At 37.5% G+C, this 26,637-nt stretch overlaps 1 protein-coding gene across 2 annotated transcripts; it reads right to left on the bottom strand.

Annotated features, from left to right (window-relative positions):
* Window positions 1-23,370: 23,370 nt before the first annotated feature.
* LOC148035685 (stem-specific protein TSJT1-like) lies at window positions 23,371-26,245 on the bottom strand. Of its 2 annotated transcripts, none has more exons than XM_087677691.1 (5): window positions 26,087-26,245; window positions 24,886-25,123; window positions 24,227-24,467; window positions 24,026-24,146; window positions 23,371-23,807 (listed from the first exon to the last, which is right to left on the bottom strand). In XM_087677691.1, exons 2-5 carry the CDS (start codon window positions 25,083-25,085, stop codon window positions 23,611-23,613), a joined length of 759 nt encoding a protein of 252 aa, XP_087533817.1. In that variant the 5' UTR covers window positions 25,086-25,123; window positions 26,087-26,245; the 3' UTR covers window positions 23,371-23,610. The 2 variants fall into 2 exon arrangements, with proteins under 2 accessions (XP_087533817.1, XP_087533818.1); XM_087677692.1 differs by having other exon boundaries at window positions 24,886-25,118; window positions 26,087-26,242.
* Between the last annotated feature and the right edge of the window lie 392 nt (window positions 26,246-26,637).

Raw genomic sequence — 26,637 nt, forward strand, 5'->3', positions numbered from 1 at the left:
CATACATTGAAAATATTACATAAGTTAGTCAATAAAGACACATAACGATCTAAGTATCTTATCATATAGTGAGTGAAGTATTGATTACATGAGGCTCCTATCATTTTATTTTTGACACTTTCTAATTGGTCTTTGAAATATTTGAGCTTACCACCTTGCCACGCATTTTTATCACAAAAAAAAACATATAATTTACAAACTTTAGCTTTTTTGTTAGCCTATGCATTATTAGCATGATCTTTAACTACATCATACAAAGGTTTTCATTAATTATTCTTAATCGTCAAGCTATCTTATTTAGCATTAGGTCTCCTAGCCTTTACCTCACCAATAGATAGTTATATGGATGCACAGTTTCATCATTTGATTTCTAAGGTTCTGATTCATTGATAATATAACAACCATGCAAACCAATTCAGAATAAAATTTTCTCAATCTTGGTTATAGGATCCTGTATGTCTAACAAGGGTTTAAGCTTCCAAGAAAGCCCTATATAACAATAAATTAGGTTTTTTATTAAATTATACAAAGCGCATAATGTGGACATATGTGAGCATTGGCTGAATGAATATCTAGAACTACCTTGAATTGTGGGTCTTTGATATGCCTAGAGGAAGATATATCCCAATTGCTTGAGTTCAACTCTATTATTTGAGAAATGCAATATAGGCAATGACATCTAGAAATGGCTTCCTTTAAAATATTATGCATGCATTTGAGTGTCTTCAAATCCCCAACTATATAGCTACCAAATGTTCAAATCCCTAGCTATATACCATTCTGCTTTGGAGTTTCCAAACCCTTCAATGAGGAGCTCTTCTCTTGCTTGATGATGCTTGAAGCCTAATAGAAAAGCCAATGAAATATGTCAAAATTCTCTATATTTGCTTCAAAAGCTCCCAATCATGAAATATTTTGTTCAAGTTAAATACTAAAGGATATTGAATCATTGCATAAACCTAATGAAGTGCTCTATCCATCAAGGTAATATAAATTGTTGTTAATTTTGTGCACTTAATGCATCACTTTTATCTAGTTTAATTACAAACTTTGCTACTTTTTATGCATCTTCTAGAGATAGATTATAGAATTTGATTATTAAAAATTACAGAGTTGGTAAGTTGACAAAATTTTTATTGTTCAAATTCATTGAAATTTTTTCTTGTCCTTAAGCTAGCTTTGATATGAAAAATCTCTACCAAAATCTCCATCACTTTACTATTGATTCTTTATTAGTAATCTTCACCAAAGATGATATTGGAAGAAAACAATTGTGCACTAGACCATATTTCATTTTTATTGTATTAGTTAAAAATTTTGTGTATCCATGTTCGATGCTAATACTATCCAAACTTATACACCTGCTCACTATCGAAAAAATTATACTTAAATAAAGAATTTGAGCATTATCTTTTTATGTGAATTTCTTTCCCCCAAGGATGCTTTTCTACTTGTTAAAGGAAAGATGTCATTATAAAACTAAGATTCTTTTGAATCATCCCTAAAATTTGGTTGAAGAAGAAACCTAAAGAAGATCAAACTCACAAATCAAATGTCAATTTAAACAAAGCTATATTGAATGTTATTCTAATTATTTTACTGTAGTCCCCTCCTTTTTTGAGGTTTTCAATGTGCTTGGAGATTTTTTTTTTCAATTTCAAAGACCAAAAATAGTTTCTTTTGTTTGTTTCCATTGATATGCATTGATACATTTTTGCAATGAATAAATCTTCCATTGACAATCCTATATTTTTTGTAATAACTCATCTATAATTTTTATTAATAAATAATTTTCCAATCTTAGAGCATTTCATTATGCAACAAGATTGAGTGTACATCCTAAAAAACCATTATAACTATCACTTAGAAACCTCATCAACAATGAGTAATTGTAGAAAGTAGATGTCCTATTTTTTAAAGGATCTTTGAGATATAGCTTTTCATCCAAACAAATATAAAGGTGTTTTCTTTCCTAATTAGTTATACTCACTTTCTAGCTCAATATAAAGATGGTAGAAAGCTCTTTTACTAGTAATATAGAGATTATTGTGATTGATCCATAGTAAGAATGTGTTTTAAATCACTCTGAGAAAACTACGTGAAGTTAAAGAGGAAAAATGAAAAAACAAAAGAAGATACTAGCAAGGAGGATGAGAAAGGAAGAAGGCAATAAGGATGGAGAATCACTTTTAATGAAGAAGTAGATTCTCAATTTCACAATCATTGCCACTTTTATGGAGGCCTAGATTTATAAGCTTAATGTAAGCCATGAGTATGTCATGATTATGACATTTCATGATTTTAGATATGCTTATTTCTTTAGAAATAAACTTTTTGAAAAAACATAAAATGGTTTTTGTCCCGAAAAAACTATCTAAGATTTCTAACATGACCATTTTAAGACATGAAAATCCCCCTATTTCTTGAACACCAAATTAAAATATTAGTATCTTTTTGGATAGATATGGAAAACAACTTTTAATCACATAACAGCCTTATGAATGAACAATTTCATTAGGAGGGAATGAAATTGCACTTGATACAAGGCAAGTGATACATATAGAATCCAAACAAGACAAAGTTGAAAGGGATGGAAGGTCAAGCTTGGTGCAAACCAACCTGAAAATCAATTAGTAAGCGCTAAGATAATTATGTGGTATAGGTGTCTAAGGTTGAATCAGTTTTTATCCTAGTTGCCAACTTAAAAAATATAGCTTATTGAATTCTATAGCAATGTGATAGTCTTCTACAAGGTGTTATAATAATTTTATTAATTTGTACTTTTAAGTATGTAGTAACTGTCAAGAATCGCGTGGTGGGGGGACTTGGTCGAGCTGTTGCGCCAAACACACACTGTATACACAAGAGGAAGCTCACTCAAGAACACAAGAAGAGAGATGGAGGCCAAAATGTTTTCTTGCTAGTTTTTTCTTCTTCTTCCACACACTATACAATGTACACAAAGTATAGATAAGATACAACATAAAGAAAAGTGGCCTACTAAGTCAAACAGTGCATAACCAACTACACTAATCAACTGGCATTATGTCTTTGCCAGCTGTAGGTAGGTGTAACAAACTAAATATAATAAGTGATAAGTCAGTGGGCATGTGAGTATCATAATGACCACCAACGTGCTAAGTGTAGACGTGCAGACCCATCTAGCCAGCGGTCCATCATTAATGTCCGCACATGTTGAGCTTGCCATCTCAACACTCCCCCTCAAGCTCAACTATATCTCTGCAACTCTAAGTAAGCTTCGAAACTTTCGAAGCTTCTCTGCACCCAATGCCTTTGTGAAAATGTCAGCTATCTGATCCTGTGTGCTGACATATAACAAGTCAATCTCTCCTGCAAGTACCTTCTCTCTCACAAAGTGGTAGTGCACCTCAATGTATTTTGTCCTAGCATGGAACATTGGATTCCTAGCTAGTTGTATGCTACTCATGTTGTTACAATTAATGACAATTGGACCATCTCCCTGCATGTCCAAATCACCTAATAACTTTTATAGCCATACCACCTCACATGCTGCCATAGCAGCACCTCTATGCTCAACCTCTGTACTCGATACAGCAACTGTAGGTTGCTTTTTGTTGCTCCATGTAACTGCTGCACTACCAAGGGAAAACATGAATCCACTTGTAGATCTTCTGTCTGACATGCTACCAGCCCAATCTGCATCTGTGTATCCAAAGACCTGTATGTCCTTATCTGTCTCATAAAAAAGTCCATAATTTAAAGTGGACTTCACATACCTCAATATACGTCTAACTGCATCCAAATGAGGCTTTCTAGGCATCTGCATAAATCAATTGACAAGGCCAACAACATAGCTCAAGTCTGGCCTTGTGATAGTCATGTAAATCAAACTCCCTACTATCCTCTTGAACATAGTAGGGTCTTCTATCTCATCCCCAACATTAGCACTCAACTTCACATTTTGCTCCAATGGTACTAAAAAAGGCTTACATACTGTCATACCATATTTGGATAACATATCCAAGCCATACTACCTTTGGGACAGCCATATACCATCATCACATTTGATTACCTCAATACCAAGAAAGTATCTTAGCTCACCTAAATCTTTCATCTCAAATTTCTTCTTCAAGAAGTCCTTAACCTTAACAATCTGATTGTCACTGTCACTTGTAATAATCAAGTCATCCACATAGATGACTATGATTACCAAACCTGCATCTCCCTTTCTCACATAAAGTGAGTGATCAGCATCAGAAATACAAAATCCAATATTGACAAGATACTCTCCAATCTTGTCAAACAATGCTCTAGGTGCTTGCTTTGAGCCCATAGAGCGCCTTCTTTAACCTGCACACATATGTGGGATGCTCTAAATCCTCATAACCTGCTGGCTGCTCCATATACACTTCTTCTTGCAATTCACCATGCAAGAAGGCATTCTTAACATCCATTTGCTGCATACTCCAACCTTTGGCTGCTGCCAAGGCAATCACACACCTAATAGTTGCCATCCTAGCAATTGGACTGAATGTCTCTTCATAATCTATGCCATATGTTTGAGCATAGCCTTTTGCAACCAGTCTAGCCTTATACCTGCTAACTGAACCATCTGCATTATGCTTGACTTTGTAAACCCACTTACAACCAATAGCTTTCTTACCCTTAGGCAAGGGTACCAAATCCCAAGTCTTGTTGGCTTCTAATGCAGCCATCTCCTCATCCATTGCTGCATCCCAATGAGCATGACCAAGAGCATCCTTAAAACAAGTGGGCTCAACATCCTCAACTAGTTTCACCATATAAGCATAATGGTGAGCTGCATAACCTTCAAAACCAAATCTTTTAACAGGGTATTTGAGCCTGCTAGATCTGCGTACCACCGGATCACTCAATGGAGCCTTTACATTACTATGAGCTCTCTATACACCTAGCGTCCTAACTGAAGGAATGCCAAGCTCATCATCCAAACTCTCCCAACCACTAGAATCTCCAGCAAATCCCAAATTACTGGTACCATCCAACACTTTCTTCTTTCCTTTGTCTTTCCCTGCAACACTTATAGATCCACCTGAAGATGTGGGGCTACTCCTTAGTCTCCGAGACCAAGGGCTCACTGTAGGTGTAGTACCAGATGATGTTTCTGGTCTACTAAGACTCCATGATTCTTGTTTATCTTTTTGCACATAGCTGTCTTAATCATTATCATCATCCAAAATATCACCAGCACGTGTATACCAACTTCCCATCTCATCAAAGATAACACCCCTGCTCACTTTGAACTCACCTGTGAGACATGGTTATAACAGCGATACCCTTTCTGCTCTAAAGAGTATCCAATAAAAACACATTTTTCTACCTTTGGATCAAGCTTCTTCCGTAGCTCATCTAGCACATGAATGTATGCAACACAGCCAAATACCTTCAAGTGCGATACATTAGGTTTCTTGCCAGTAAAGCATTCTTCAGGAGTCATCCCATGAACTACAGCTGTGGGAGTTCTGTTCATAATGTAAACAGCAGTATGGACAGCCTCAGACCAAAAATATTTGGGCATATTCTTTTCAGCCAATGCCCGTGCAACTTCTGCAATATGCTTGTTTTTTCTTTCTGCAACACCATTTTGTTGTGGGATATACCTGCAAGTAAATTTCCTCTTTATCCCATGAGTCCTCAAGAAGCCACTGAACTCATTAGAGAGGTACTCTCCCCCTCCATCTAATCTCAAGCACTTTACTTTTAAGCATGTTTCCATTTCAATAGCTGCCTTAAAATATTTGAAGTGCTCAAACACATCACCTTTTTCCTTCATGAAGTATACCCATAATTTCCTTGAACAGTCATCAATAAATGTGACAAAGTATTTGCTGCCACCAAGAGATACATTCTGTGTAGGCCCCCAAACATCTATATGTACTACATCAAGTATATTCCTGCTCACTTCTCTATCATGTGAGAAGGGTTGTCTTGCCTGCTTACCAAACTGGCATGCTTCACAGACTTTATGCAATTCTACAAGTCTAAAAGAAGGCAACCCTGTAACCAATCCTCTGGACTTCATTAATTTCAGCCTTTGCACATTTGCATGTTCAATATGTTTATGCCATATTTCAATATCTACAACTACTCATTTTCCTTTAGCATACATAGCAGCATCCATTGCAGGAATTCCAACATCTAAAGTGAACATTCGGCCAACTCTACTTCCTTTTGCAACCAACCTGCACTAATCATTAAAGTCTTCTACAAAACAACCTTTTGCATTGAATCGGAACTGCAACCCCTACTCTACCATTTGGCCAACAGACACTAGATTCTTTGTAATTGAAGGCACATGTAATACATCTGTCAGACTCTTTGTCTAGCCATCATACAAGGACAAGGGAACCTTTCCAATGTGTGAAATTGGGTGGCATGAATCATCACCCGTCTGCACATAACCTGGGTTTTGTAAGTCATGCATCTCTCCAAACCATTCAACATGACTGGTAATAGGATTAGATGCACCTAAATCAACATATCATACATCATCATGTGTCCCCTTTCCTGTAACTGCATTCATCATATGCTGCATAACAAACAGACGCTCATTTTTGTCTTCATTATGTCATGAAGACGATGCATAGTTTCCTTGCTGCAATTTACCACTGCGAATATCATCCTTCTCTGCATAGCAATGGGCTGCAATATGGCCTGTTTTGCCACAATAATGGCAAACAATAGCAGAATTTTCAGAACCTCTATTCTGCGTTAGGGGAGCTTTGAGGTCTCGAAAATGCCTTTTAGGATGTGGAGAGAGAGTGCTCTAGACCAATAAGAGCAAAGCCTCCGTAACGGAACTTCTATTTTAAAAAATTAAAAAATCAATTTACAAAAATATATAAATATAATAATATTACGAATTTGTATTTTTATTATCTATTTTTAGTCTCTTATATTCGTGATTATGACATCTTTTGCATTAATGGCATAGAGTCTCGGCTACTTTTATTTAATGATGTTTCTAGATTAATGATAATGACTGATGTAATCGAAATTCAAATTGGTGAAAAGCATGGCACTTAGTTTTTTCCCTCCTTTCTTTTATTCCTCTATTGTTTTTCCCTCTGTTATGGTAGCCTAGTCCTCTCTCTCTCTCTCTCTCTCTCTCTCTCTCTCTCTCTCTCTCTCTCTCTCTCTCTCTCTCTCTCTCTCTGTGCATGTCTCTCTCTCTTCTACCAGGGATACAGAAATTCGACCTTCAACAAGGCGTCCAAGCTCCCAAATCACATCCATATCAGTGTTTAACTCATTCCAAACTAATGGAAGATGGATTCCTACTATCATTAGCAAAGGTAGTTGGATCACCATGCAACAAGCAAAACATGGAAAAAGGCAAAGACATGAGAGCTCGTTTATCTCTGCTTGGAAGGGCAGAATCTGAGATTTTAAGCTTGGAGCAAATAAGAATAGCATCAAAGAGGTACTAGTGCAACATGTCTTCATGCATAGAGAGCTGTGTTTGAAACCTGGATCTTCAAAGCTTCCAATGCATAGACCAAATTCTAAGAATTTGATTCTTAAAGTTTTTCTTTTCTTAAACATGGTTTAGGTTTTTCCATTATAATATTTGTTTGTCTTGTAGATGTCTATCCCTCTAATCTTGAGGAATGGCAACCAGTGGAGTCTATTTATTGATGTTATTGATGTTATACATGGTTCAATTGGAGAAGAAATGTATAGAGGCAGAGAATGGAATATTCTTTTATGACCATTCTTATGTTATTCCTATGCGGCGTTGCCAATGGGGATCAATAAAAATCCTTCCTTTGCCAGATTTTTCAAGCTTTGAGTGACCTTTGCCAAGTCCAACTGTAGTGAGGGCTATAGATGTAAGATATTTTCTGAGATCCAGAAAGCACTAAAATCTAATATCTCAAGTAGGCTAAGCAAAGTTACTTTGTTTATGCCTATTAATATATTTATTGATTTCTTCTCTAATATGGAGATAAGAATAACAAAAACCATGCTTTCAGTGAAGAGACTAACATATGATCATATCATACAATTTATTGATGAAGGATGGGATACAAGGACAGAAGGAAAAATTATATGTAAGATAGATCAAGACTCTATAGCTTGTAAATATATGATTGCTACTCAAAATTTTATCCTTAGCTTTTACTATAGTCGATGGCATTTTGTTGGTAGTAGTCTAGTTGCTTTAGACTAGAATCTTAATGATTTCAGCAAAGATCCTATAGTGGATCTTGATATTTGGTTCAACGAGGATATTATTGCAATCTAAAGATCAGAAAATCATGTACGCTACATCAAGTGAGGATGGATTTACAAAATGAAGACATTGAACTACCATGCTCCTATGTATTCCAACTTGATAAGAAACGAGTAATTTTTCACATCATATTATATCTACTTAGATGTATATTAAGATCTCACTTTCTAACTAACAAACATTTGTAATTTATTTTTTTGCAGATATAAAAAAGGAGAGAAAATAATATACACTGCAAGGACATTCAAAAAAAGATATCTTTAGATTAAAAAACATTGCTTATCCACAAGATCTATTGCAATCAAGCTCCAATGAGAACTAAAAGCAATCATATCTCAACAAATTAGTAGGATAAAATCTCAAAAACTCTAATAGAATATTGAATCACTTACTTTTCATTATATGGAATTATAAGGAGCTCCAAAGTATCGAAGTCAATCAGATTGAGCCAGTGCTCAATAAAACTTGTATCAAGCTTGTTCCTCATAAAGAATGAGATAGATGGATCAAGAACCTCAATTTTTTGTTGTATATCCAAAGGAAACTCATGCATTATATACCTAGAAAAGGCATAGAAATAGTGAGTATAAACAAGAAAAATCTTATTGTTTAAAAAATATCAAAAAGTATAAGTAATTATGGATGGATATACCTTAGGCTAACAAGAATAATACTGTCATTTACTTCTCTTCTTTTATCCTTAAGAATCTGAACACATACAGCATCAAAGGAGATAACCTCAGTTCTTTTGCCTAAGTCACTAGGTAAGAAACAAAACAAACTGAATCCGTTTGGATTAGCTGCTTCAAGAAGGGTGGCTAGCTCATTTTCAAAGGACTCTAGTTGCTCTGTTTCCCTTTTTTCAACCCTTTGCTTCCTATACTCTCTCCATTTATCTGCATGTTCCTCTTTAGCTTTCTCCTCTTTTTCATGTTGCCTTGTATCCCTCTCATGGGTGATATCCTCAACCCTGAGACCAGAATTATCTTCTTTCTCCTAGATGGGGCCACATTAAGGATATTAAATGTCTTCACATCAGTGAGGGGAATTGGCTCAAGGACCTTTGAAAATCTATATCTTAGCCTCCTAAGAATTACCATGTCCTTGTCCATGAGTGTGAGCCTATGAGCATGAGCAGCACAAATATAGGCATCTTGAAAAAACTCAACTAAAAAATCCTCTGTGGCTTCTTGTATACAATTAAGAGCTATTCTTGTCCATCTGAAACTATTCAAACTATATTTGTCACAAATGTCCCTGACAAGCCTCTGAAAAGACAACTTTGGAATTGCATTGTCAAGAGCCTTTACTACCTTTCTAATCTCCCTTAGGCACCTGTCATTTTGAGAAAACTTTCTCTTTGGCTTTGACTTTCTAGAGAGCTTCTGAGGCTTTGAAGACTGATGAATCTTTGATGCTAAATCCTTATGATCAATCTTCTCCTTTCTTGCTGTTGCCTTAGTCCTAGCCATCTGCCAAAAAAAGACATGTTACTTCTTCTCCAGCATGTCCAGCGAAACGCGAGTATCAAACAAGAGGTATCCATGCTACATGTCGTTTTCGCGTTTCAGTTGAATTTTTCTCGAGCTTGTCTAGTGAAACGCGAGTGTCAAGCAAGGCGCCTCCTTGCAGCTGCTTCTTTTCACGTTTCACCGGACTTGTTGTCCATTGTGTCTAGTGAAACGTGAATTTAAGACAGGAGGCCTCCTTAAAGCATGTTCTTTTCGTGTTTCACCGGACAACTCATGAATAGCAAAGAAATCGATAAAACCAAGAAAAAAGAGCTTTGATCTAAGGAAAGCTTTTAAAATTACATAAAATATCCACAGAATTAGGGAAGAAGTTTGAAGATTTCCTTAAATCTCCACAACATTAAGGAATGCTCCCACTATGGAAAAAAAAAATTTGTAGTGCTGATAAGCTCATAATAACATAAAGGATTAAGGAAAAGTATCAAAAGAATGCATTGAATGGAGCTTGTTATTGAAAAGCAAGATGCAGGAAACCATACCTTCTTTTTAGCTTGTTCTTCACAATCTCAGCCTAATGATGAGAATATGCTCGAAGGTTTCCTTTGTTGGGGAAGCAATGAAATGCTTGGAGATTGGAAGGAACACCAAAGATAAAGGCGGAGTAGCAATGTTTTCTGCTTGCTGGAAATGCGGTGAAAGGCGAAGTCGATGAATTTGCATGGACTCAACGTTCTTGGCAAAGTGTTAAGTAACACATGTGACGTATTCTCGCTTACCAGAATTTTTTTATCTTTGGTACAAGCATTACTTGGAAAAGTGTTATGTAACACACGTGTGACGTATTTTCGAAAAAGGGAGTGCGCACGTCTTCTGAGGAGTTTGATACGGTGTATTAAGTGAGACACGTGTGCACATATTCTGAGGCATTTCGTGCATGAAAAAATATTGGAAATTTCATCCAAATTTGCGGTCCCATTTATTTTTCCATCATTACACAAACTTTTTCGTTGGAACTATCACCACATGCTTAACGATCAATATAAAAGCATTTCAAAGCCATTTCTCCGACATTGTCTTCTTTTCTACCGAAATTTCGTCTCAACTTCCCTTCAAGGTCCTTGCTTCCTGTGTGAAGAGCAGTTTAACAATCTTTGATAGGTAACAAAAAAATTTTATTACAAATATTTTAACAAAATAAATTTGATTAATATAGAAAGAATTTTTAATAACACTTGAATAATTACATATGTTATGTGCTTTGTATCTTTTAAAAGCAACATAGCTTTTCCAGAAAGAACTTTATCATAAATTGCTGTGTTTCCATAGAATTAATTTATAGTTTATGTTTCTCTTCTTGATTTGCATCTTTTGACCGGTGAAACGTGAAATAATGTCCATGTAAGTGATATTTTGCTAAGTATCACGTTTCACTGATGAGATATTGAAATAATTTTCGTCTTCAAGGTATTGTCCGGTGAAATGCGATTTCTTCATAGACATTTGCCTTGGACACTTTAATTTTCACGTTTCACCAGTCAACTAAAAAAAAATCTCCTTTTTTTATTTTTTTGTCTTGAAAAATGCAATTTTGGAGCCTCTTTCCATGGTTCCATCTTGTTTTATTGGATATTGTTGCCATTCTGCTTTGTTTTCAGGGATAAATCTTTTCCTGGTCAAGATGACAAAGAGAAAGCTATCTCTAGAAGGAATGGATGAGGAGGAGCTAATGGAGACATCTGATGATAAGCTCTTTGATTTCTTACACACCACTGGAAATTCTTCCAAGTTTAGCTATATCAGGGAAATTTTCAATGTTCCTTTTGATTTGAAGGAGTTATTGGAGGATCTTGAAGATAAACTTAAGGAGTACAGATGTTTTTATGATAGACATGTGCAAGGTTTGGAAGTCAATGGATTTGTTCATTATAGTGATGTCATGGGAGCCACCAGTACATCCAGGTCAACTTTGCTAGGCAGGTTCAACCTCATTGATGAGGAATTCAGAAAGAAAGAAACATGTTTCCCTTTCCACAAGTATCAACACCAATGCCTTCTGATCCACAAGGACGTTGGATTTATTGTGTATCTTCAGTACATGGAAAATTCTTCTCCAAATATAGACCAACAGGGAAAGCTAGAGGATATTGCAAGTATGGATAAGGAGGTCGAAGAGAAGGAGGAGATGTTCCAAGAAGATGTTGAGAATCAACTTGTCCAAGGTTTTGATGTAGGTTTGTTCAAGAGTGACAATATCACAATGGTGGAAGAAAAGGAGATCGAGCCAAGTGCACAAGTTGATGAAGAAGGTTCTCTTGCATGTGTTCTAACATTTTCCACTTATCTTATCAACAAGAAGAGATATGTGTTGCTAAATGATATTCAACATCTTTTTTATCTTAGAGAAGATTATTGCTTAGCAATCCTTGCAGGTTGGGGCAAAAATGACAGGAATTTTATAGGTTATGAACAAGAACCACTAGCAAGTCTTGATGTTGAGGGAGAGAATTTCCAAGATAGCTCTATAGCCTTACATGCATGTATTAATCAGATCATAGAATACGAAAAGGGGGGGCTACCTACATAAGAAGAGTTCTTGCAGGTTCAGAAGCAACTTCATATTGATGATGTAGGGTATGAAGAGAGATTGAAGCCTCCATCAGATGAGAAGCCCAAGAGTTCAATAAATCTTTATGATGATAGTCTTCTTGAAGAAGACGAACGCCCTAAGGTATGAAATATAATTTGAAGTTACCCATTGAGTTTATGTTAGACTTTATTATGCATTATAGATAAATGTCTTATATCTTGTACTGTTATGGTTTGTTCTGTAGATTGAGATTGAAGATCTGGACAACTTTCTTGGAAGGGCCAAGGGCTCTAGGCTAATGAAGCTTGGAAAAAATCAAAGCTTTGGCCATTATATTGGAAACTTAAACAATCAAACAATTGTAATATATCATAGTAGATTGTCAAGCTCTCCAAGTCTACCAATGATGGCTTTGAGAGCTATCTCAAAGGTAATTGGATCTCAAGTTTTCAGCAGAGGTTTGGACAATATCATTTTAGTGGAGAAGGAAGAAGCCATAAGAGTTTTTGGCTTCATGCCTGGATACAGTGGATCTAGAGCTGGATATTTTGGAGTTCTTGGCTCCTATTTGCTCTCTTATGTAGGAGATAGTAAGAATTTGAAGCTTCTTCCAGGCTATCGAAAACAAGAGTTTTTGAAATACAGAGGTCTTATTGAGTGGGATGAAACAAAAGATTCCTCTAGAGGCCCTGTCGAGCTACCTGAAACCAAGGACTCCTCTGAAGGCCCTGTTGAGGTGCCTAAAACTAAGGACTCTTCTGCAACACAATCAGACTAGAAGATGCCAAAGATTAACGGTTTCTTGAAACCCATCTTTTCCCAACTCTTTGTTTGGTTTGTAACCATTCTATAAATCTTTGCTTTGCGTAAGAATTTAAATATCTATCTTTTCTTCTTTGGGTAACAATTTGTATAGTCCTTGCTAAAGATTATGTATTGCTTGATGTGGTTGTATCTTTAAGCTTGAATTTATGCCAAATTTGTCGATAGAACCATTGAAAGACCTCTAATAAATTGTTAGCTTTGTGTCTTCCACCTCCATGTCTTGTGTGTTTGAAATATTTTGTTCTTGCTTGATAATGTGATTTTTCCATACCTTGGGTTGACCAGATAGATAGAGATCCATATTGTTTAATAAAGTATGGAGCATGGTTGTATAGAATATATTGCATAGTCAAAAAATTAAAAAAGTTATTAAAAATTATATGAGTTCGACAATGAAGAAACAAACATATACAAACTTCTTACCATATAGTGAGTAAAGTGTTGATCACCCCAAGCTTCTGTCATCGCCTTTTTGAAAAGGTTCAATTGGTTTTTAAAGTCTTTGAGATCATCATCATTCCATTCAGTCTTATCACAATAAAAAAACACTTTGTCTAGTGTTTCCCAAACTTTTTAGCTTTTCTATTTCGAGCTTGTCCATTATCAGTGTGATCTTTAATTGCATTATGTAGGGATTTCCACTGATTAAATTTAATAGTTGAGCCACCATTTCTCGAGTTTATCTTGCCAAGTCTCCCATGAAAGCCTAGAAACCTTCTAGCCTTCACTCCACCAATAGATGGTTTTTTTGGGACACAATTACCATCCTTAGACTTCTGAAGATTGGCTTCAATAACATTGCCACCATGCAAACCAATTGCAGAGAGAACTTTTTCAACCTTTGTTATAGCATTTGTTCTAGTTGATAATGGCTTCAGCTTCCATGCAAATCCTATATAGAGATGAACAAGCTTTTCAATTATCCTGCAAAGTGCATGAAGTGTACAAATATGGGAATTCGCTAAAGGAATGTCCAAGACTGGTTTAAACTGCGGATCCTTATTGTGCCTAGAGGGAGCTCTATTCCAATTGATTGAGTTTAACTCTACAGCAGCTGGTGACATGCAGTATAAGCAAGGAGATACATTATACATACATTTGAGTGTATTTAGGTCACCAGCTATGTGCCACTCAATCCTGTAGTTCCCAAATCCTTCAACAAATAGCTCTTCTCCTGCTTGTTGCCTTTGAATAACATTAGGTATTGATGTTTGATGAAAAACCCAATATAGTATATCAAAATTCTCAGTATCTACCTCAAATGCTCCTAGCCACCAGATATTATATTCAGATTGAACACTAAATGATGTTGAGTGATTGCAATGACCTGACAAAAGTGCTCTATTCATCAAGGTGATAGAGATTCTCTCCAATTTTTTATATTTCAGAATCTCACTTTCATCAAGTTTAATCACAAATCTAGCCACTCCTTGTGCCTCTGCTACTACTGACAAGTCATAAAATTTGATCATTAAGCATTGTAGGGTGGGCAAGTCAAGGAAAATATTGTTAAATTCATTGAATGTAACCTCCTTTTTCTTGCCCTTGAAACTAGCCTTGATATGAAAAGGCTCACCTAGAATCTCCATCACTTTGTTATTAACTCTCTGTCTGATAGTCCTAACCACAAATGGCTTCGGAAGTATGCAATTGCGTACTTGTCCCTGCTTCATATTTGATTGTAAAAGCTAGAAAAGTTGCATATAAGCATCTCGACTAATACCAATACTATCCAGTGTCTTCTGTACTAACTCAGAATCCAAAGAATGATCCTTTACAAATGACTCCAAGCATTGTTTCTTTGCCTTTTTAAATTTCTTCTTCTCCAAAATATCCTTTGAAACTACTGAGGGAAGAAGATGATAATAAAATTGAGCTGCTTTTAAAGAATCTCTTTCACTTGCATTTGGTTGTAGAAGAGATCTAAGCAAAATTAACATCACAAATCAATGCAAGTAGTTTAAATAAAGCCATATTTAAGATTTTTCAAGTGAAAAAAAATATACATTGCTGCTTGGATTCTTTTACCACAGCCTCCTCCTCCTCATTTGAGATTCTCAATATTTTTAAGAGCTCTTTGTTGATTTCGAAGGCCTAATAAAGTTTGCTTTCGTTGATAAGCTTTGATACACTTTTCCAATGAATGAATTTTTTGTTGACAGTCCTCTAGCTTCTGCAATAACTCTATATTTTGTTTCATCAAAAGATGATTCTCTAGTCCAAGGATATCCTTTTCTGCAACAAGATTAAGTGTATAACCTAAAAATCCATTGTAGCCATCACCAATAAACCTCATTAATGATGAGCTATTATAGAAAGGAGGAGTGCTATTTCTGCTAGGATCTTTGGAATATAGCTTTCCATCTAACCAAAGATCAATATTCTTCTTTCCTTCAAACCTCAGTATATGTTTCATAGACTCTGTAACTGTGATAGATTTTGTTCTCTTTCTTATTGGTTTATACTCACTATCCAACTCAATATGAAGATGATAGAGAGGTCTTTTATGAGAGCTACAGAGATCATTAGATGATTGATCCATAGCTGAGTTACAGAGATCATTAGGTGATTGATCCATAGCTAAGGATATGATTAGAAGCAAGAACGAAAACAAAGAAGAGACTACTAAGGAGGAGAAAAAAAGAAGAGATAAACGATGGAGGGAGGCAATCGAGTATCCACCAAAATTCAAATTGAATATTACTTTTCACTTTAATGAGGAGAGATAAGATCTTCATTATGACAACCTTGCCAACTTTATGGCGACCTAGATTTCTAGGTTTGATGTGTCCACGAGAATATCACGACAATGATTTATTAATGAATTTTGATATTTTAACTTACCAAAATATAAACCTTTTAAAAATTCTATAAAATGATTTTATTTCTTAAATTGTTTTCTCTCTCTAGGATCTCTTACAAGGCATTTTCGAAACCTCAAAACTCCCCTAATGCCATCCACCTCTTCCTCTAGAGCTCCCCCTGCCTCTAAAGTTTCCTCTGCCTCCAGAAACCTGCATTTCACCAAACTGTTGATTGAACCTGTTTTGCTGGTTATCGCCAGTACGTCCCACACCACGGCCTCTCAAAGGGGATCTACCACGTCCCCTTCCTGAACTTAAGTAAAATGCTTGGACATGTTCACTATTTCTTTCAGACGAATCACCCTACATATTGATATCTTAAGTAATCATGAGAGAGATCGGCTCATCAAAATCTTGAAATGGCTTCCATACATATACTGAAGTAACAAATGATTTCCATGCCTTCTCATTGTTAAGGCCACTCAAAGTAAATGAAATCAAATCATCATCATCCGGCATTGCATCAATTGCTGCTAAAGCATCTGCAATGCTCCTCACCTTCAACACATATTCATTGAGACAGACATTTTCCCTTTCTTCAAGGCATTCAACTCTTGCTTGAGTTGAATCTTTCATGCCTTTGTATTTACTAAAAACATGCTCTCAAAAATTGTCCAAGCTACATGTGAAGTTTCTGCATTCCTGATATGTCCCAACATAGTATTATCAATTACTGCAGATAGCCAGTACATCACCTTTTTGTCTTTCGCATTCCACTCTTTCCATGCTTTTAACTCTTTTGCAATCGGAGGGATACCCAGCTCTGGCACCTTTTCTTCACCTGAGACAAACTCATAAAGGCCCTTTCCAATGAGGAAGTTCGTCACACAGAACTTCCATGAAGGGTAGTTGTTCTTGTCGAGCTTCTCAAAGATAAACCTTATGTTTGCTTCCTGCAAACACCTCAAAAATTACAGATTCGCAATCTATAACCTGCGCACCCACTTTCGGTCAATACAACCAAAATCACAGTGCACCCTGAAACTGTCGTCCTTGCAGCTCTAAAACAGGGCCTGAAATGGCCTCAAACGCCGAAAATGTACAGTGGTCTACTCGCACACTAAATCTCACAGCAATCTGAGATTTTTGCTCAACCCTGCTTCCAGTGCCTCCACAGGCACTATCCAAGAGAGAGAGTGGAAGAATGGGAGAGCTTCTTACCCGTTACTTGCTTGCTCGAACCTTGCTTCTTCTCCTTCACTTCAGCCTTCAAAATCAGCCTCTCTCAATGGCGCGGCTCTGATACCATGTCAAGAATCGCGTGGTGGGGGGACTTGCTTGAGCTATTGCGCCAAACACACATTGTATACACAAGAGGAAGCTCACTCAAGAACACAAGAAGAGAGATGGAGGCCAAAACGTTTTCTTGCTGGTTTTTTCTTCTTCTTCCACACACTATACAATGTACACAAAGTATAGATAAGATACAACACAAAGGAAAGTGGCTTACTAAGTCAAACAATGCATAACCGACTACACTAATCAACTGGCACTATGTATTTGCCAGCTGTAGGTAGATGTAACAAACTAAATATAATAAGTGATAAGTCAGTGGCCATGTGAGTATCATAATGACCACCAACGTGCTAAGTGTAAACGTGTGGACCCATCTAGCCAGGCGGTCCATCATCAATGTCTGCACGTGTTGAGCTTGCCATCTTAACATTAACGCAACTATTATATGCATATTTATGTTTATTATATGAACATAATAGTTTCATTCTTAACATGATAGGGCTTATGTTAATATAGCTTTTGATAGTTGTCTTCTCTTATTTTAAACTACAAGAAAATAGAGAAGAATGACACACATTGAGAGAGATAGAAAAGACAACGAAAAACTCATTTGATACATTAACTAGAGAATTTTTTTACTTTGTTCAAAATGTATCAAATTAAGTTTTTTCTTCTTAAATTCAAAAGTATAAAATAATATTTTGATTCCTCACGTTCTCTTCAAGGTTCTATAAATCGCTATTTTTTGTACCTTAATCAAAACTTCAAGTGATAAACCATCCATTAAAAGATAGCTTCATGATTATACTTGAACATCCATTTTGTATCCACATATGAAAACCTACAATCTAAGGATGATTTTCATGGCTAATAGTTTCCTATCTACTATTTTTTTAAACAGAACATCAAAATTTTTATTCAAAACTTTAATAGGTTGAACAATAACTTTTAGAAAGGAGAAGAAAAGGCCAATCAAAAAAAAACTTCCAGGCATAGGGGAATGGGAAGATGTAACGGGAAAGAAGGAACCGGACTCTGCCACGCCTGAGAGTTCCAAACAAGGAACTCTAAGTTTAGTCTACATGACCGAACTGAGATCTTCCCCATCCCAACCGCCGTCACATCAGAGCTTTGCAAAAATCGAGAAGGCCAATCAAGAAACTCTCTCCCCCTCGAGGGAGGGAAAAAAGTATGGCAACTCCCCCTCTACGCATTATGAATGCTGATATTCCCCCATACGCGCCACAGTTTGAGACTGTTCCTACAGGATTAATGAGCTCATTAGGGTCGTCTTTAACCATGAAGGCTTGGGATTGTGAATCACAAACTCTTTGAAGGCCTCCTTTAATCCTCTTTATAACACAAGCTTATTGAATAACTCGCGCAGGCAAGAGTTTTGGCATCCAGCAAATGGAAACCACCAAGCAAATGAGGAAATACAACAACAGGGAGCTCAAGCTTCATTGCAAGATAAAGTGGAGGAGTTGATGGATGATGGAAAAGCTTCTCAATATGCCTTAGTTTGGGCGGAAGTAGAGAGTCAAAGTCACTATGCAGAATTGCTTACAATAGCGCATGATTTCAGAAGCTAGGTGGATGGTTTGAAGATGGCCACAGAGAAGCAATTTCACGACATGGAGGATAAGATTGTTCAACTCATTTCGGATAACCACTTCCTGATGAATCAGCTGACGCCTTTGGTGGAGTTGGAGAAAGCTACCTTGGATGGACAAGGTGTAACTGGGGTATTGTTGGCTAACACGGATGCAGATTCATTGAAGTCAGAGGTGTTTGAATACATTAAGGAGCTCTAAGGTTAGTCAGATCAACTACATGCCGAATAATTTCTTTTTCTTCTTGTTTGAAACCGAAGAAATGGCCCTAAACGTCTTGGGGATTGGGCAATGGATGATTAAGAATGCCCCGCTTACCCTGTTTAAGTGGACACCGGACTTCAACCCTAGGACAGATAAACCTATCAAAATCCCCATATGGGTAGAGCTTACCGATTTGCCAAGGAACCTTTGGCCATTCGTCAAAGCTCTTACTGCTCCACTAGGCAAGATTCTAGGGCAAAGACCAGCCAATCTTATCACCCCCAGATGGTTCCCTCAAGTTCTCATTGAAATGGATCTATCCAAATAGATCCCTGATTTTCTGTTGATCAAGAATTCTAAAGGAGGCCAAGTCCTCGTCAAGAAACCATTGACGTACATGAATTTACTGAATGCGTGCTTTAAATGTCTGAAAGTGGGTCACTACATCAAGGACTGCCTTGAGATGAGACCCAAGGAACATGCATCTCAAGAATGTAAGCAGACATCTGACGATGGATATCAATCTGCAAAAAAAAGGGCAATAAACCGAATAATCTAAGTCAGGTAGGAATTAGAAAATTTCACAATAATAACAATAGATACTCACCACTCCTACCCAAAGTCCCTGATGACATCGCAGGTTCCAAACCTGCCGAAGGGACTGATAAGAGGGGGAATACATCTATTGAGTCTAAAAACGAAGACAAAATTGTTGAGAATTCACAAAGGAAAGAAACGGTTCCAAATCTGAATGATAATGTCGATGATGTTATTGAGGACCTTGATGGAAACAATGAGGATTCCGATCAATTTCAGAATCCAAAGTTTTCAATGAGCCCTCAAAAAAATAACGACGACTTCAATAAATCTAATAAAAGAAGAATTTCTAAAGTGGGACAGAGTGAAAACAACCCATTTAAAAAGTTCAACCAAGGACAAAAAAAAAAAAAAAGCTACCATGTCACTAAATTCAATTAAAGTTCTCTCTAAATTGTAAGGGTCTCACTGACCCATCTTGAGTGGATATTATTAGGAACTGGGTCAAGGATAAAAAATCTATTCTAGATCTACTATCTTCAAGCACATACTGATACCCTCCACAATATATTTCTTAGCTTGCTAGAGACCTTCAAAATCTAGTCTCAAGAAGTTGGAAACACTTGCCAAGAATTTCTTATGGTCAGAAAACAGCGAGCAATTGAAGGTTCCCAAGGTTGCCTTGGGAAGACTGCACTCTTCCAAAGGAATTGGGAGGGCTAAGACTCCCAAACCTAGAAAAGATAGCCAACAAGATGGCAGCAAAATGGATCCCAAGAACTTTCCAACATGAAAATGAAGAATGGGTTGTACTCATAAAGGCCAGCTGTAAGAATTTCTCTATCTTAAACTTTCCAAGATGGAAGGAGATGGATCCCTTAATAGTTGCTTTCAGTCAAGTAAATATCAAAGTCAAAGGATGCTCGAATTTGATGAGAAACATCTAGTTGTCATGGCTTGCTCTCAAAGATCAGGTTGTCATCTCTCCAATCAACAGCTTCACTCTTCCATGGAGTGCGTCGAGCTCTATCTGTCTTAGCATATCTCATGGCTTGGTGGAGAAGGAGCAAATTCCTATTGCATACAAGATGCTCAAAAAATAAATTAAACAATGGTTAGACATATGGGATTACTCTCGAGGGGACTAAAAAGAGTTGGATACTCTAAATAACCAGTTTCAGCTACTATCAAGGGAAGAAATCGCCCTGATATTGCAGAGAAGGAAATCTTGGGGGCCACACATTTACTGTACATTACAATTCAATAAGAAATTTAACTTCAAAGGGATTTGTTGGTTAAATGATAAACCACTTCTACCCTTTCAAGAGAGAAAAGAGTCACCCAACAAGTTGGTCAAGAAATTGGACAAAAGATAGCACATCAATTGGGGTCAACATTGATGGATGTACAGATTCCATATGATTTGGAACTCCATCATACAACCTAAAAAAGTCAGTTTGCTATGGCTGATTCAATTGAAAGCAATTTGGACATGCTCCAGAACTAAAAAGCTAGGAATTTACACTGGTCTTTGCCCATGGTGCTACAAAGAAGAAGAAACTATTCCCCATCTTTTCTTCTTGTGTCAATATAACCAAAACACCTTAAATTTTCTACAAAAAATGGTTGTCCCTTTTCACCCCTCAACCATAACATGGCAAGAACTAATATTTGGAGAAATTTATGGATTGCATCTAGTCATCTGGAATTGGCTACGCAATTTACTATTATGGCGAATATCGATTTCATGTAATAAAAATTTATTTTAACAAGTCATTGTTGATCCAATGCATAGTTTTAAAGATGATTTTTTGTTTTAGGCCAAGACAAAGGAAACAACTGGCTAAAGACTACAATAAGCACCCCTCAACCAAGAAGAAAAGGGAAAATCCTTACGACGGACTGGGCATTGAGCTGAAGAAGTTCCTCATTCATGAGGAAAGGAGAAAGAAAATGGAGCGCAAGGAAGCTTGCTTCATTGCAATGTATGAGAAACCTATCGACAACACCCTTGATGTAATGGAAGCTCAAGCCAAGAAATGAAAAGCAATCAAATGTAAATAGAAGCTAGCCTAGCAACTAAACAAAAGACTACATAGACTTTTCGGGTGGGGACCCCTACTTACGTCCACACATCATGTAATACTCCTCTTTTTTACTTACTAATACAACTTCACTTTCAAAAAAAAAAAACTTTTAGAAAGGATATTCACCCCACATTAAACTTTTGAAAGAAAATCTATATAGAATTCAATGTAAATTCCTTTAATATTTCATACATAATATATATTGTAAAAGCTAATTATATATGAGATGTCTTTTATAACTCTTATAGATCATCATAAGGATTCGCCAAAACATTTCTATATCAAATACAAATCTTTTAAATTCATCCTGATTGGAATCTCCATGCTACACATTTCTTCAATACAAACTACATATAAATGTAGTGGAATTGGTTGCCCACAAAGAAAAATATACAAAAAGAGAAGAAAGTGACACTAGGAGTGCTTGTGACTTGAAAATAATTCAATAGTCTACTCGAATGCACATCAATTGCAAAATATCCTTAGAACTACCAAATTACAAATTATAAAAGAAATCCAAATTTCATGATAAGTTATTTTATAGCAACTAGAAGACTTAAAAATTTTCCACACCAAACAAAAACAAGCAAAAGCACCCTTTGCAAAATATTTAAGGAAAATCTTTGGTCCTTTGTGCCAAGCAAGACCATTCGATTTGTTCTTCACAATGCCATTTTTCCCTTGAGCAAAAGAACGATACATGGGAAAATCTTGTGAACCATTTTTCCCCCTAGGAAAAAGGTGCATGGGAAAATTTTGAGAAATTCCAGCTTTGTCAATAAAGCATCTCACAAGTTCTCTCTCTTTCGCTTAGAGTCTTTTACCACAAGTCTTTAGGTGAATTATATGATTCTATGTATGTGGCTGACTTATACAACATATTACACTCAAATGAAATGATTGCAGCAATAGGTGCAGTTATAAAGGAAGGGTGACAATGAGGGCCCAATAAGTGACTGATATAATGACTATAACATAAAATCAATTCTAGGGCTCGATCTTGACCGAAAACCTATATTTTCCAACCACCAATTAATGTGATAGCTTCAAGCAGCTAAAAGCGATGCATCTTTTGCATACAATGGTCAGGATATTGATTGGGGTATGATTTGTATTTCTCATGGGGTCACTGCCAACTGGTTCTGTGATTCTCGAAAAGTAATTAGGGTTAAAACCATCGTTTTAAACCACCATTATTCTCTCTTCTAAGCTGCTTGGATTTCTCGTCGGCTCGAATCGTTTTCTAGTCCTTGGTGTCTTCACCACGTTGTTTGACAGAAGTTAAACTAGCGTGTAGAAACAGAGTCGTAGTCGATTCAACTTGAAAACTTCTGGAAACTATTGTTGATGTAGTCCAAATTTCTTCATGTTTTTATATTTCTTGGTTCAAAGAATCAACCACTACTGTAAATCTGCACACTACTACTGTAAACCTGCACACCGTCATAAACTTCTAAATTCTCTTCCACTTCCACACGAATAGTCCTACGCTTGAGCAACAGAATTCGCCTACGATTACCATAAAGAGTCTAGACTCTAGACCGCACACGCATTTCAAGAAACGACTTCGTAATACCAGTTGCTTTGAAATTCATTTTGCACAAGACTGCACTCATGACAGCGAAACTCTCTTCCAGTCTCCAGAGGCTTTCGAGTGACACAAGACAACGATATACATACAACCAGTAGACAATCATACAACACAATTCTTAACATTACACGAGGGACGGCTTCTGCTTCTGCAACTTCAACTTCGAACAAAAGAACACCAAACCTTCTAATGCTCCAGCTTGTGCAACTTCAACTTCGACCAAAGCATGGAAATCAGAGTCCCAGATGTACTCCCATTTCCGCTTGTCTACAAGGCACAAATGGCCAGTAACTGTACAGTTGGCACAGGATACAGGATTCGCCCCGGGCATGTTAAGTCATATAGACATTGACCAATCTGCCTCACTTCCCACCCGGCGCATGCTTTGCTGCTTGACGAGATCCTTGTGTGCCATGTCTACTTTGAATGCAGCTCCTAGAGCTTGACCTTGGCTGTCAACTCGCGGAACAGGTTTGAGCTTCTGGAGTGGGTGCTCATAGCTTTGCAAACCCATATGACTGGAGAAATAACAGCCTGCACATCAAAGTACAGTAGGATAAGTATCTTGAAAACCTGTAAATGCAGATGAAGCAGCCTACTAACGTCAATAACAAAAACTACAAAAATTGTTTCAAATACGAAACAGATCATCAGCCTTCGAGGGCCTTGGACATACGAGTGAACAAAGAGGCAGCTACAGATTTGCTAGCAATTAGCTACAGAAGCTTATATCCTCAGAAGAAGTGACATACCCGCTGGAAAGGGTGCAAATGATTTCCCACAACCTGCCTTCAAAATGTCTGCAGTATCACTGAAAGCAAGAGATCCATCTGCAGCTGTCCCCCAGTAAAAGGGCACCCTGTTCTCCTTGTCCTAATTGAGACGAGCAGAAGGTATGAGGAATATTGGCAATAGGCGGATAAAACATACAACTAAGAGTTCCAGGTAGGTACCAAGGCAACAAACACATTGCGACACTTTGTGTCATACAAAATGAAGACAAATTGTCCATCGAGATCAGCCACAACTTTGTCAGCAGGGAAGGGTCCTCTATCACGCAGAGTCCTATATGCTTCAATCACCAGCATAACCTCTGTCACATTCTTTGCAAGGCCATATTCCTGCCTCAGGCCAACCAAATTCTCCAGATTCCCTTGGAACAAGCAGAATATACCATCAACTGCAGCAAAAGATCTGCAAAAGTTCCATGCTCTTTAGGCATTTGATGCAGCAGAATACACACCACATAAAAGAAATCCACAATAGCGTGTAAAACAATGTAATCGGTGTCGATTAAAACATCCCTTCCAAGCTTTCTCCAATCAAACAAAGTCACTCAGACTCTAACATCAGATCGCACTTTTCTTATGTTCAGATGCCTAGCTGCTGAACTTTTTTTTAAATGCAACTATTCCACATAGTGGCATCATTTTTGCAGCTACTCAGGTAAATACCAGTTCACATTATGAGTGTATAAACATGTGGCTACAGAGTTGAAGTGTGTGTCGTTAGACAGGCTTACATGAATATAAGATTCTGTTACGCTTACACTTTGTGTGGTTGCAGATATGCTTGATGGTAACTGTATTATGAAGAGATTTATGATTCATACCTTGGCCTCAGCAGGGCTTGCTTGTATTGAGTGTATGCCATACCACCAACATTGTTCAACGTAACATGAAGGGCATCAGGCATCTCAGACACAAAGGAGTTGATGATATCCACGCCTGATTTCCTGTCATCGGACTTGGTGCTTGGACTGCAGAGCTCCCGAGGTGCAGAAACCACGGAGCTGTTGAAAACGGCCAGCATTGTTGTAGCCTAACTGATATATTTAAGCAGCAACTGAACTGAAAAGACCAGGGAAAATTAGCAAAATGTTTTAAGAGATGTGAATCGCCTCGGAAAGAAAATTTAGTACTGAGCAAAGACGATTAGGAGGATAATATTGCGCACACATATTGGACACAATTAAAGATAGACTTCAATGAATAAGCAGCAAACTCTGAAGCTCAAACAGTCCTTTTACAAGATCAGCTAGGCTGACTCAAAATTCTTTTACCAGGAGTTGGAAACAGGAAAAACGAACTGAAATCGAAGGTTAAGTGACAGGGTAAGGCAGTGAGACAACTAATCTAAGACTCTAAAAGAATTGAAGGTTATCAAAGGCAAAACGCAAATGCGAATTACCGAAGTGGTGCAAGGAGGAGTCTAAAGCTGACGAGAACCACGAGGAAGGAAATAACAGAAGACGAAACGGCTGAGCTCCTATTCTATAATCGCGGATCAGCGGAAAACAAAAACAACAGAAGAGTAAACAGGTGAGCTCCTATTCTACAATGGTGGATCAGCAGAAATAAAAGGTAGACAGAGGGCGATCAGGAGACCACTGAGAGCCTCACTAGAGCAGCCATTCTCACATGATCAGATCGCCAACGGTAAATTCACAAACAGGAGCCGGAAATCGAGAGAATATCTACAAATAGAAAGCCTAAGGACGATAAAAACTTACGATTTAGAAATGTAAAGCATGACGATCGAAAATGAAAATGGAACAGGAAAACGAAGAAAGGATGAAGCTAAAGCTAGCGGAGAACATGAAGGGACGCCAATGGGAAGAAAGACACAGTGAACGACGTGAGATACTGAATTAACGGCAAAGAACGGGCCTGTGAGACGGCAGCCGGCAGGGAACAAGAAAAGAAACGATGGACATGTCAAATGAAGGTAAAGCAGAGAACGCGAGAAGGAGACGGCCATTAGAGCCATTACGAGAAGCTATACGAGAAAGAGCAAGCAGCAGCAGGCCATACCACGCGAGAAGTTCCTCTGTCTTCTGCGACCTTCGTCCTTCGTCTCCGTCTCCGGCTTCTTCTCGAATCCTTCTGCGAGATTGAAGCGCCCGTTTGTCTCTCTCCCTCCTCTTCTTATTCCTCTTCACGTGTCTCCTCTTCCCGTCAAGACGGTGGTTTCTCCACTGCATCGGCCGGTTTCCAAGAAAAGTAGTTTCGAATGCCATCGCCGACGTGTAATTTCTCGGAGAGAATTATTAATTAAAAGGAAACCCGAATCTCTATTTTTGATGTGTTTGAAATTCTTATAATAGGGCATACACCACGTGATGTAGCCAGATTCCCATCCGCAGGGCTGTCTATTGTCCTATCCGGAGGACACTATTTTCTGGAAACCACCCTCCGAGTGTGCATTGTTCGTCCTCTCATGCTCTTGCGGAATCTTGCCCCATTGGGGCACTTCTGAGTCACGTTTGAGGTTTCGAGCCCCCAATCCGGAAACCAGTTCTAGTGGTTCCCGGTTTTTTGGGAAAACCACGTACGTCACATCAGGATTCAGCCCCCCCAAAAAC

This window comes from Lygodium microphyllum, chromosome 5 (assembly GCF_053477565.2).
Source record: "Lygodium microphyllum isolate KBCC chromosome 5, Lygodium_microphyllum_v1.1.10, whole genome shotgun sequence".
Taxonomy (NCBI): domain Eukaryota; kingdom Viridiplantae; phylum Streptophyta; class Polypodiopsida; order Schizaeales; family Lygodiaceae; genus Lygodium; species Lygodium microphyllum.

Excerpts from the sequence above, each read along its gene's own strand:
- LOC148035685 (XM_087677691.1), bottom strand. The coding sequence starts at position 25,085 with ATGCTGGCCGTTTTCAACAGCTCCGTGGTTTCTGCACCTCGGGAGCTC. Across the intron at positions 24,147-24,226 it reads GCAATGTGTTTGTTGCCTTG|GACAAGGAGAACAGGGTGCC; the intron begins GTACCTACCTGG and ends CGTCTCAATTAG. Across the intron at positions 23,808-24,025 it reads ATTTGCACCCTTTCCAGCGG|GCTGTTATTTCTCCAGTCAT; the intron begins GTATGTCACTTC and ends TTTGATGTGCAG.